Source organism: Bradysia coprophila, unplaced genomic scaffold (genome assembly GCF_014529535.1).
Source record: "Bradysia coprophila strain Holo2 unplaced genomic scaffold, BU_Bcop_v1 contig_732, whole genome shotgun sequence".
In the NCBI taxonomy this organism is placed as follows: Eukaryota; Metazoa; Arthropoda; class Insecta; order Diptera; family Sciaridae; genus Bradysia; species Bradysia coprophila.
The window spans coordinates 2,256,351-2,270,192 of NW_023503972.1; the positions used below are offsets into that span (position 1 = coordinate 2,256,351).

General features: G+C 35.3%; 1 protein-coding gene across 1 annotated transcript in view; it reads left to right on the forward strand.

The window, feature by feature from the left end:
• Nucleotides 1–13,842, forward strand: part of LOC119084002 (probable WRKY transcription factor protein 1) — a 140,751-nt gene that overhangs the window by 121,892 nt on the left and 5,017 nt on the right. The window contains exons 3-7 of the mRNA XM_037193814.1: nucleotides 3,365–3,582; nucleotides 12,293–12,421; nucleotides 12,695–13,000; nucleotides 13,071–13,208; nucleotides 13,275–13,776. Of these exons, the coding sequence (XP_037049709.1) occupies nucleotides 3,418–3,582; nucleotides 12,293–12,421; nucleotides 12,695–13,000; nucleotides 13,071–13,208; nucleotides 13,275–13,776 (1,240 nt within the window). The 5' untranslated portion in view covers nucleotides 3,365–3,417. The remainder of the gene's footprint in view (nucleotides 1–3,364; nucleotides 3,583–12,292; nucleotides 12,422–12,694; nucleotides 13,001–13,070; nucleotides 13,209–13,274; nucleotides 13,777–13,842) is intronic.

Consider the following 13,842-nt stretch of genomic DNA (forward strand, 5'->3'; position numbering starts at 1 on the left):
ACACAAGTTTTGTGCAATTTGGCAAACACGAATTTTGCGTTACTGTTCGAACGAAAGAATTACGGCCTGCGTGGAGTGCTTCTATATGACCGTGGGTATCTACAGTCTTCTAAAATAAATTGACAAAAATTCTTTATAACTCGCTATACTCAGCGAATTTTCAGCGAAATTATTCTTAATTTTCAATAAATTTCATGAATGACCGACTCATTGGTCTGGTCGCACAGCAATATGTAAACTCCTACGTTTCCAATGATAGAAACATTAATGTCTGTCGCCTAACGATGTACTGCCTGAAGGTACTGCCTCAAGAAGGTAATCGAGAAGGTAACGCTCAAATCATGTTGCGAGTTAAAGTGAAGGTTATGTGGGATACATTGCTTTGATAAAGTTAAAGCAATCATTGATTGATGATTTATGGCAGTGCCATTACATGATCCTAGATCCTTAGAATGTGTAGCTCAATTAATTAACGTTAAAGGCTTAATTTCCGTACTGCTACAAGAAATTTGTTTACATTTTCCATCAGTCTGTCTGTATTAGCATAGTGTGTACTTGCATGCTTTAGTTATCGCTAAATCTTTCCGTAGCGCCGAACCGAAACAAACAAATAATTTGTTCGACATTGGAAAATTAGTTAATATTGAAAGCGATTGAAAATGAACATTGAATTTAAAAAGAAAAAAAAAATCAAATTTCGTTTCGAAACCAATTAATTTCATTTATCAAAAACCAAAATGCTTTTTTGTTCCTTTTGTTATTGTTACCATAAATTACTTCCAAACAGTTTGAGTCCAGCTGTTCATTATAATTAAGTTATCAGCCGTGTACACACATTTTATACGTGTGTATACGCTTATTAAACATGATTGATTGAGTAAAGCACTTGAAATTGGAACTTACATTTTAAATGTAATAAATAATGGTATATCACGCCGACGACGACCGATATCGACTGTGTGTTCCATGGGTGTGTGTTTTGCTAAAAAGTCGGATCGGTTTTGAAGTAAAATTGCATTTTATGATAAATGTTTTTGGAAAGTGGGTGGATTCAGTGCACTCATAACGGTATGCACTCTGTGAAATTAATATGGCAAAGGGTTAGGATCATAAATTGAGTAAACCAAATGTACTGTCGATGTAAGAAAAATTAAAAAAAATTAAAATCAGATTATCGGAGGTAATGATGGTCTTTCATGTCATGATATTGAATTCATCTAATAAAATTACGATTGTTGGCGAGCATATTATGAGTGATAGTTTTCAAGACAGGTATAACTAATGATGAAGAGTTAACGTTTTAAAATTATAATTTTTTCCACGTTAAATTTATGGACCTAAGACTGATTTCTCGAATGTTTAAATGGTTTTTACGTCCACGGATAGGCGATCGGATAGAAAAAAAAAATCGGCTGCATGCACACACAGCCAAAAGAAATATGAACAGTTTACGACTTTCACGTACTAATTTATTTTCTTTTGTGTTAAAAAGTTGTGGAAAAACTCTTTTTTTCGTCTGACTCCATCGCTTTATCCATTTCATAAAAAAGTTTTTGAAAAACAATAGCCATTCCCTCCTTGCAATCTGTCCATCAAAAATGTCGATTTGTTTCCTCGTCGTATACACATTTAACAACAACAAGTCAATGATCATAACATTCATGAAAAATCGGTGGGGAAAAAATGGCATAAATATTTTATTTATAGAACTTGCCATTTATGGAGGATTTTATGGACATGCATTCTCGTAAATACCTCAAGTTTGTTTTATGGATATTGTTAAAATTTATGTGTTCGTATTCAATTGGCCTGGAAATTGAAGTCTTAACAAATAAAATTCTTTGTAATTTCAAATTGCAATAATTATTTTGCTCGATAATTAGATTTCGTTTTATTATCAGGTGGTGCACTCTCAAGTGGTACTAAATATTGTTTCGTTAAAAAGCGTTTAGCTTTTGTATATATTTAATTGAAGTTTTATTTGACGCGGTGTACACACACACAATAATATGCCACAATTCGTGCTTCGAGGTGTGGAACACAAATCTCGATAAAATAATGTGAACGAAACTAGTCGTCGATTAAATTGCGCCGGCTTTTTTATTTCTTCGTAAAATTGTGATGACTAATTGCGAAATGTCGATTTAATTAATTTAAATGAGTCAGACGTGCGGTTGATCCGAAAGACACTTACGGTCCATTAGTTTAAAGAAATTGCTAAACTACGTTACGACACTTTGTTGTTATTATTGCAAGGCGGACACACAACTTAATCGAAAATGATTTTTCTTTTACCCTCCCTGTTTTGTATAGTAGGTTCGAGTAGCCACATTTTTAGTTGATTACTTTTAGAGTTTGTCATGGTATAAAACTAGCAGGTGTGCCCAGTTCGAAACTATATTTTTCTACCAAGTTTAGAGTGTTCCACAACAAGTCCACAAGTCAAGAAACACTTTTCAAACAGTTTTTCGTAGATCGGAAACTCTTGGAATCTCGAAAAAGAATTCTCTGCGGAATTCTGAAGCCTAACACAAACCTCATCCATTTTTCAAATTAATAATATTGGGAGTATTGGGAGCCATCCCATCCTATTGCAGGTAGTCTTGATTTCCACTTACGAAAAAAGCACTCAATTTCTGTCCGTTCACACTTTTAAAATAAAGACTGAGTTCAGGGCCTGAATAGTCCAGAGACTATTTTTGGCAAATTATTTTCCGAATTGTCCAATATATTTTTAGTGGAACAAAAAAGCATATTTAACCAAATGGTACAAGTCATGCATAGAAAACCATTACATCTCTTAAATTTGAAAATTCGTAAGGAGTACTTTCTAATACGGCTAATCATCTGCTATCGATAGCAACGGCATCAAAAATAAGCGATAAACTGACCAATGTGGTCTTATATATCGGAAAATGTATGTGACAAACAAATGAAGTAAAAGATGTTTCATTAACACATTGAAATTAATTGCGGCTTGCCAACTTTCGGCACCGTGGACTTTACTTAAATAGTCGAGGAATGCCTCCAAATAAATTTCTAAAAATCCAAAACTGAATTCTAGATTTTTAGAAATTTATTTGGAGGCATTCCACGACTATTTAAGTAAAGGACAGAGGGCCGAAAGTTGACAAGCCGCAATTATTTTGAATGTGTTAATACCAAACATCTAGGGATACTTTAAATAAAAGAAGCAACAGATTTGATGATTACATCGCGATATTAGTGACGTTTTTAGAAGGATAAGAGTCATTCAATAATCGAATAGAAACCCTGAGACAGATTTATCTATGATCATGCCATTTACTCCCCGTTATACGTGCCAAAATCTTGTTAAAAAAAACCGTTTTTCTTTTCATTCCAGATGATCATCCGAAGCATGCTCAAATAAACATTTTAATTCTAACATCGGATGAAATGTCTTCGACCAGCATGGACATAACGGAAACATTCCGACCGGAAGATCTATCGAAAACGGACTTTTTTGATTTCGTTACCGCACCGGATCTCGGTATCGGAGTGGATCGACCCGGAACAGATGTAAATGGCACAAACGATCAACCGCTACAGGGTTATGATCAGGTAAACGACTAGATGATCAAGCAAATAAAAGAATTAAACATTAGGAGAGAGAGGAGGAAAAAATTGAATTTCAACAATTTCAGCATCCGATGAAAATTTATTGCAAATGTCTTTGGTTTGAAATAGTTGAAATATTTTATTTCTCGAAATTGGGTTATATATATTCCTATCCACGTTCTTTAAACTTTTTTTCTTCTTCTCTCTCTCCATTTTTATCTCGTCGACATTCTTTTCAATTTAATAAATGAACGAGCCGTGTAAAAGAATTGTACACGTTGTTGTTATAAATGTATTGATGTTAATGTTCATTATAAATCAATAGAGAAATACGTGTCTACAGATCTACTGTCCATTATGCTATTCACACAGAAAAATCATTGAATTTTATATTCTACCAATTCTATACACTTATAATACTCGAGTCAATGATTGATTGGTTTGGCTGAACGTAGATAGGTAGCGAATGTTATTACTTTGTATTTAATCAATCAAAACCCAAGATTATAAACCAAACGATCAGATGGAAAAAATAATATTTTGTTTTGAATTTATGTAGAAGAACGCGCTTGCAATAAATATTATTGTTGGGGCTTTTTTTTTGTTGCGTTCGTTATTTTGGTATTTAAATGAACATCAATCCGAGAACAGTGCGCAATCAACAATTTGTTTATTTAGAAAATAAAATTATTTTGTTCAACACTTTTCATCGAGAATCAGTGATTGTTCGGTTGAATATCATCATGACCAATATATCCAAATCATCATCAGCGAGACGCAAATCTAATAAGAATTTCGTTTCTGTTGTTTATATCTTCTGCAGCAAGCAGAGACATCAATTAGTTTTGTAAATGCAAGGAAATTTGTGGCTGTGTACTGGATGTATTGTTGGTTATTGTTCGACTTTTACCGATTTATGCTAGGACAGAAGTGAAATTTCTTTACTCGATGCAGCTCCTCATATTTTTTAACAATTTCACAAAATTTTCTTTATACTAAATTTCGCTGAATTTCACTGAATTTTGCTAAATTTCTCTAAGTTTCGCTAAGTTCATTTCATTAAATCCTAATAATTCCGCAAAAACGTTTTCTAATTTTATGCCCTGCTCCAATTAATTTGTTGTTCTTCTTCATCTATTTAATGGATTATACCTCCTAGCTTATCATTTTCAACAAATCCTAATCCTAGATTTCATTCACTAATTTTCAAAATGCACTTCTACGCTCAACATCTAACCGTTAAATATCTTGGCTGCGTTCTTTTTATCGATTTTTTTTATCTAGAGGGTTCAGAGGACGATTTTTTGTGACATCGGTATAATAAAAAGAGTCACACAGATGTTGTGGTGGATCGCACCTCTCGGCTCTCGCAGATTGGAAAATTCGCTTCTATTCTCCTTTTGTTCTGTGGCTAGGCTACACTAGCAACGATTCTGTTTAGTGTGGATAATAAGTCAATGGGGCAGTAAAGGCAAAGGACATTACTTAAATTTAGTGTCGTTGGATTTACTATACAATAACCAATTGCCAAATAACATTACATTCAACAGAGCACACATACCAACCAAACATTCTTCGAATTCGATTGCTTATATAAATGCAACATTGTGCCATCCGTTTTGATTCAAAATCATATTTAGAGAATGTAATTCGATTCTTCATTTGTACAAAATGATTGCCACTAAGTAATAACCTGTTCATCTCATCAATGTTTCATTTATTAAAACACAACAAAACAGTTCGCAATATTCGCATTTAATGGAACTGTGTATACGTTTTCTGATTGACATTCCGTTGAATTACTCTATTATTAGCATAATCGACACCTCTGTCGGCGATTTCAAATCGTTTTTTTTTTTCACGTTCTTTTTCGTTCAACTCCATGTCTCTTGATGGCGGCTACCAATGCCAGTCTCATCAAATCTTGATACAAAATGCGATGCAAGCAAAATGCCACTTCAGTGAGCAACAATCATATATTTCTTTAGATGTGAATCATTAAGAAGAAGTAAAAAAAATTGTATAATAAAGTCCATGATACTGACCAGTCCATTCGGTTTTAAACAAAAACGTGCCCAACAATTCGATTTTAATGACTAAGCGGGAGATTCACATTACATACCCATAAAAAAATGATTGAAAAATCATTAATTTTATTAATAGTGAAAATAGAAATTACAAAACGATTTAATTTTTCCGTTTCTCGTTTTGTATGATTTCGAACAGTTTTGATGCGCAAATGCTTAGCTCAATTGTGAACAAAAAAGCAATGATTTAATGAGAGTGCTTAAGAGTGATATCGCCAAAACTTGAACCAATTTCAAAACAACGGCTCAGCGATCCGGGCAAGCTATAGCTCGTTTGAATCGTCTTTCAATTCTGAGAAATAGGGATCTTTTACTTTTTCTGTTAGTTTCCCATTTTCGGAGTGAACTCGTGAAAGTAATAGCATGTCAATGGGTCGTGAAAACAGTTTTTCGGTGATAGCTCGAGATAGAAATCTTTCTAAAATGTGAAATGTTGTAGGAATATAGGCCTCTGGCAGACCTTCAAAACGAGTATAATCATCGGTAAGGATAGCCACCCGTTCTGGACTTATGACTCAAAAAATGGTGAATGTTTGGACAGTGCTGCTGGCTTGCAACAGAACTTTTCCGCTGAACTGACTATAGGGTGTTGTAGCTGGACTTACCCTCTTTCGTTCCACGTATAATACACCCCAGAAAAATTGTGTTGCAAGCCACAAAGTTAGTCGAAGTAAAATGTCGCTCCAGTAGACCCATATTTTTCAGTGTTTTCAACTTGTTTTTGGTCTTCAAACAGACTGGAGCGATGGGAATGAAATAAACTAAATCAAAATTACATGTTCAGCTCGAAATTGTGCTGAACCGTGCGATCATTGTCCTTGAAAATGTTGCTTTCCTCCTACTGCGTAGTAGGTGGAAAACATCATTTATTTGACTTCATAAAAATATCAGGAACTCAATTGCTTTCACCGAATATGGGCTTTTTGTAAAGCAGAGATGCGCATCGTTCATTTACAGTCAATAAATGGTCACCCAAGATGTAATTTGTACTTCACAAGAGGTCACGACCGTTCCCAGCTATGGAAAATGTGTAAAAAATCCAGTTTTTTCACAAACATACTTTTTTCTGTGGAGATTTTAACTGCTTTTAGTTAAGGTCTTAAGCTATGTATTCTTAAAACAATTTTTTGTGTCAAAAAACTGGATTTTTGACACATTTTCCATAGCTGGGAACGGTCGTGACCTCTTGTGAAGTACAAATTACATCTTGGGTGACCATTTATTGACTGTAAATGAACGATGCGCATCTCTGCTTTACAATAAGCCCATATTCGGTGCAAACAATTGAGTTTCTGTTCATTTTGTGAAGTCAAAGAAATGAGGTTTTCCACTTACTACGAAGTAGGAGGAAAGCAACATTTTCAAGGCCAATGATCACTCGGTTCAGGACAATTTCGAGCTGAACATGTAATTTTGATTTAGTTTATTTCATTCCCATCGCTCCAGTCTGTTTGAAGACCAAAAACAAGTTGAAAACACTGAAAAATATGGGTCTACTGGAGCGACATTTTACTTCGACTAACTTTGTGGCTTGCAACACAATTTTTCTGGGGTGTATTATACGTGGAACGAAAGAGGGTAAGTCCAGCTACAACACCCTATAGTCAGTTCAGCGGAAAAGTTCTGTTGCAAGCCAGCAGCACTGTCCAAACATTCACCATTTTTTGAGTCATAAGTCCAGAACGGGTGGCTATCCTTACCGATGATTATACTCGTTTTGAAGGTCTGCCAGAGGCCTATATTCCTACAACATTTCACATTTTAGAAAGATTTCTATCTCGAGCTATCACCGAAAAACTGTTTTCACGACCCATTGACATGCTATTACTTTCACGAGTTCACTCCGAAAATGGGAAACTAACAGAAAAAGTAAAAGATCCCTATTTCTCAGAATTGAAAGACGATTCAAACGAGCTAAAGCTTGCCCGGATCGCCGAACCATGGTATTCAGTTTCACCAAAATTTGTTCAAGTTTTGGCGATATCACTCTTAAGTGATCAATTGCAATGCGATTTGAATTTAAATAAATCGACTTGGGCGTAGAAGATTCACAATTGGAGATTGGGGAAGATTCACAATTTAGAAAGAGAAAATAATTGTCAAGGACACTGAATTAAAGTTAACATTAACACATTGAAATTAATTGCGTCTTGTCAACTTTCGGCACCCTGGACTTTACTTAAATAGTCGTGGAATGCCTCCAAACAAATTTCTAAAAATCTAGAATTCAGTTTTGGATTTTTATAAATTTATTTGGAAGTATTCCTCGACTATTTAAGTAAAGTCCAGGGTGCCGGAAGTTGGCAAGCCGCAATTAATTTCAATGTGTTAAAGTCCCACGCGACAAGCACATCTTGAAACATCATTATCGAGTCGGTTACTTCTTTTGATGTAAGAGTTTTCAAAAGATTATATAATATATTAGAAAATCTGGTACTTAGTTAGTTTTAACGCGACATTTTACTGTAATATCATGCTGCTCTGTCAATATTTTCACTAATTTAAAAAAAAATATATTTTTGGGAATTTGTGGATGTCCCTGATATTAGCTCAAGATTTCCATCGCAAGATTATTTCAAAATACATTTTCATCGTACAAAATGCTACTCGAGCAAATCTTCCTTGTAACAATTTATCGGGTCTATTACTTTCATTGATCGTAACATGCATTTTACTATAAGTTCCATATCACCCAGAGCTTGTTATTATTTTTGTTAACGATAACAGATGAATAGCCGTATGTGACGGGTTATTGTCGATGCACGGAAAAAAAAATTTTGTTGGTGTTAACTGTGCAGAACTATTTTACAAGACAGCTGAATATGAATATTACGTTCCGCATATATGCACATTTTACGTACTGACCACACTAAGTGCAGCTATGATGTACATTGTACTGCTATGTTAACAATTGTAATTGTTCCGAATTTGTTGAACAGTACTATTGCCCTGCTCAGCTGAATATTAATGCATTTTAGTTGTAAGTCTATACTGCTACGTTACACATTTGTACTTGTCCCGCTTCAAAGAAAATGTTCAGCAGTGCTGAATATAATCTTTTTAGGTGTGATTTCTTTCATGCTCGTTCGTCACATTTTTTACAAGGAAAATGTTTTTTGAATCTTGAGATGAAAATCTTGAGCTAACTTCAGGATCATGTGGAAAATTTCTGCAAAATTCATGTACAGTCAGAGGCAGTGAAATTTTGGCATGAATTCGATTCAGCTGATCCACACATGCAATGAAAACGGTTTGTACTTGTTTATACGGCTGAAGCTGCAACACGCACGCGCTTGGTAACTAAAATCGTATAAAGACGGATAAAAAGTTTTGATTGTAAGTGTGGATCAACTGAAAACAGCTGAAGCAAATGCATACTGAAATTTTACTGTATCTAACTGTAAAATTTAGTGTAGATTTAGGAAAATATGGGAAAGTTTCTGCGTGTCTGCAAGGCAAAATATAGTGAAGGGAATAGTTGAGTTACTACACCAAATGATGGGAGATTGAAAACTATAAGATCCTTCAGATATCTAGTCATATCACCCAAATCATATTTGACATTCATCACGGATCTTAAAGCAGGAATGTTCGTCTGCAACAAGAATCATGTACCAATAGTATCGAGATGACCCCGATTGTCCGAAATTGATAAATCTGAAAACTATCACTCCCAAACCGCTTGATCCCGTAATCTACAATTTGTCCAACTTCACGTCGTTTTGCCCAGGGCTAGGAATTTACATTTTTATCCCAGTCCCTCAACCACTCTTGCATAGCCATTAAACTTTTGCGTTTGTATTTCCACTGTTGAAAATGATGTGAAATTAAGTAAATGTCTGCAATTTACACACAACAATATCAGTTTGTGCTAACGGTCTAACGAATGCATTAGTCGAGAAAATTTCTTATGGAATCTCACGTTGCCGTTGTCCCCAACAAAAGATCTTCGCCACACACAATAGAGGTATTCGAATATCGTCACTGCAAATTCTGATAATGGCATACCAACAACAAAACACACACACCATATAAATGATCGATGTGGTCGGGAAAAAAAAACACGAAAACCCATGCGATTAGCATTGATTACGAGCAATAATAAAAACGCACGATGTGCAATATTGACAAATTGAATTTGAAATTATTACACTTAAGGAATGCCAAGTTTGTGTCGATGGATGGTTCCATCAGCTGCATTTTCTGTTAGTTAGTTGTGAAACGTGCATAGGCATGAACTCGTTGTAACTCATTGTAATATTCATTGTAATATGGTACTAAATGAATCAAAAATGAAGAAAGCGGCTTGTGAAAATTCGGCACGGAATTGGTATTCGTTAAATGTGTTACGAGCCAAGAAAATTGAGAGATTTTTTTCGTTGTTCATAATGATCTGGCTGGGGCTTTTTTTGATCATTTATTAAATTTATTTGTTCCTAAGGTCAGACTTCACCTATTGGATTACAATAATGGATTTTGCAACAAAATAATGCGAAGCAGAGAGAGAGAGAAAAAACCATCGCAAAACAAAATTATGTTTGGTGAAAGAAATTGGTTTTTCTGCACTCTGTACCGTACCATTTTAGCTGAGATGGTATTTTTGTGATTGATTTAAAAGATGCTGGCACGCTACATCACGCCCAGCACGCAAACAAGCAACCTTAATTGATTTTATTTAATTTAGATAAAATTAGATTCATTTCGAAGCGAAATTATTATTATGTTGTTGGCTGGTTGTTTTTATCCGCGGCTGAGACTTGACTGAATGGATTTCTTTTTTGAAATAATAAATTTCACAAATAAAAAAAGAATTATGAATCTATGATCTAGTTACATTAAGTATATGTTGTTGATCTACGTGACGTTGGATCGATTTATTCGTCACAATTAGCTGATTAATATGATATCACGTTGAGGCAATCATAACTGCCCAGATAAATTAGCTGATTCAGTTCAGCGATTGCTTCCTTATTCGGACAGAGAGAAAAAATTGTTTGTGTGGAATCAATAAAGTTCGTAGCTTTCCAATTACAAAATCGGTAATTCATGATTGAAAGACGCGGATTAAATTATGGAACAACTGATTGGGAAAATCTGAATGGAAAATGAGAACGTAATCTGAATTAACGTCCTCAGAAGAACAATGTTTGATACCACTACATTCCTCGGTTTCTTCAATGAAATATCCTCATACCCATTGGTATTTCTCGTTTATCCAGCTATTCGGATGCATGCCACCGGTAGACCATGATCTTTGCCCTGTTATTCTATCTATGGTTTATCTAAATGACGAACCTCCGCATCGCAATACAAAATTATTAATTTTCAGCTTCAGGGGTTCCACTTAAACAAAATTTTGTTCTACAACGATCGAATACATAGGACCTTTATCACAGATTTAACTTAGGATAGAAGATACAATTGGAAGCAATCAAAATCGATAAAATTTGTACTTGTAAAAAAGCGATGTCGAGATATTTATGTTTCTTAGGATTTTCACGGTCTGCAGGACTATATTTAATGAGAGTGGAAAATTCAATTAATTTCTTAATATAATTGACTACAGGTGCGTCTACGTCTAGTATTTCCAACTCAAATTTTTAAAATAACACGCGTTTCGCAATTAAATCATTAAATCTGTTACTTCAGTTGTTCAAAACATTATCACAGTGTTTGTTGCAAAATCTATTACTTCATTTGATTTAACATAAATTTCATTATATAAGACCACATTACCCGAAGGTCATCGCTTACTTTTGTCATTGATGCCGATAACAGATTAGCCGTTTCTAAATGGAAAAATGAACTCTTTACATCGGATAAATCGTTAAAGATCTGTGGTGCTTACAATTCTCTCTGGATCCCCTCTTACTTTAAAACTCACTAAGGGCACTGAAACAGGTGTCAAGTAGGCAACTCATATGCTGAAACGTAGTACATGTGGAACCACTGCTGTTAAGTTGCACTTTCTTCAATAATTAAATAGAGAGAAACTTGTAAGTATGTGCAGTGCATAATATCCATTTACAAGTACACAGCATATCAATCCAACTGCACATAAATATTGTAATGTGTTTGGAATACCTAAATAAACGTTCGTACAGCATTAAGATTGTAATCAATTCAATAAATTGTTTGTTTTATTAGCATTTCAATTTTAATCGAATAATATATGCCATATGCCAATATCGTCAGCGTCAATTTGATTGGTTATTTTGTGAGATAATTAGTTGTGCATTGATGGTACATCGCGAGAATTTTTGTTTTTCTTTAAAGTAGTAAATTGATGATGTTCCTATCGATGTTCCGATATTGTGCTAAAGTACAATGAAATGGATGTATAAGATTCCGTTGGAACAAGCTGCATATCGAATTACGTTTCCATTACATTACAACCGATGAAATTTGCCTCATTAGAGGAGATGCCAGATCGTTTTGATCGTGTAAAACCGAACGGTTTTTCAGGCAAAAAGGAGGCCAATTAAATTTTATGTTTTTGAAGATGATGATGAAGATTCTCAGCTGTAAATTCGCTTTAAATCGTTTTAGCCCGTTCCACCATTAAAAACACTTAAACCAACTTTCGAAGACAGAAACAATGACAATCGTTCTTTTTCTCGTTCTAGTTTTGGGGAGCCGAGAAAGATACCAGCCGATTAGAGTCAGCAATATTCGAAGATTTGAATCGATACTGTTGGAGTCAGCAAAATAATTCCAATGGCATATCTAATCAGACCAACAACACTGACGGTCAGGTAAGTAAAGAATCGCACTGCGTGCTCATTGTGAAGTCTGTTACATCTTTCGTTTAAAGTCTCGGCTAGTCAAAATCTTTTACTTCGTTAGGTTTAACATTTTATAAAAGAACACTGGCCGAACCCAGCGCCTATTTTTTGACAATTTTAAGAATTTTAAAAATAAGTCCAGTCCTAACCTGTTAACCCATATCTCGTCTCGTCCTCGTTGACAACACAGATGACTAGCCGTTTAGAAAATTTTCTTAAAAGCATTATTCTCCAATTCGCCAGATTTACACCCTAACCGTACTAAATGGCACAGAACCATGGCTACGGATAGACAATACACCCGATCAACCGACACCTGCCCTGGATTTCGATAGCATGCTGGGAAATAATTTTCCAGGCTATGTAAAAACAGAATACACCTACGATGACAGCGGTTTCGGTACCGACAACAAAGATGAACTCATTGCCCAGTCACAACACCAACAGTCCATTACAGTTACCAACAATAGTATCAACAGTACAAACATGTCCTTTCAAAATAACAACAACGACTGGCAAATGGCAGATCACAATGCCAATATTGAAGAGGTGAGTATCGAGACATTTGTCGTAATGGGAAATGATTGACGTCCGTTGTACGAATTGTTTCGCTTTGTAGGAAACACCCGAATCGTTACTAAGAAGTGCCTTACAGGGAAAGGGATACTCGAAAGGGATGCAATTGCAGAATGGTATCACCGTAATCCCTGCCAAAAACGATGACGAACTGAGGAGGGCTTTATTCGTCACCGACCAAGTGAGTAAATAAATTCGCTTCGCTGGGAAAATGTAATTCAATTTTCTGTTTGGGAATTCCCAAAAGGACTCACTATCATATGCCGATTCAACGCTGAACGCACCGTTATACGATGATAATTTAGCCGAATCGCCAAATTCACTACCTGTACATACAACGGGTGTTGTTGTCGATGATATGTTCCTAACGCTCGATGCAAGTGCCTTTACCGATGATTTTGACAAAATCAAGCGAATAGCATCCGACGTTCAACAATTCTGTATATCAACGGACTCCTATCAAGAAATCGTTTCAGACGTAGCACTACAATCAGCTTCCTCTGAGGTGACAACAACGAATCCGACGCCATCGACGAAGCCGGGGAAAAAGTACAAGAAATCGGCGGCGAACAATATTAACAATAATAACAACAATAACAATAGCAGCAACAACAATCTGAACAACAACAATAACAGTCCGACGCACTGCAACGGCCAGAGGAAAGAGCGATCTCTCCATTATTGTTCGATATGTTCCAAAGGCTTTAAGGACAAATACTCGGTCAACGTACACATACGGACGCATACAGGTATGGCTTTTCGCTAGAAAATTTGTTTTTTCAAAGATGCGGGAGAAACCACTTTAGGAGGAAATG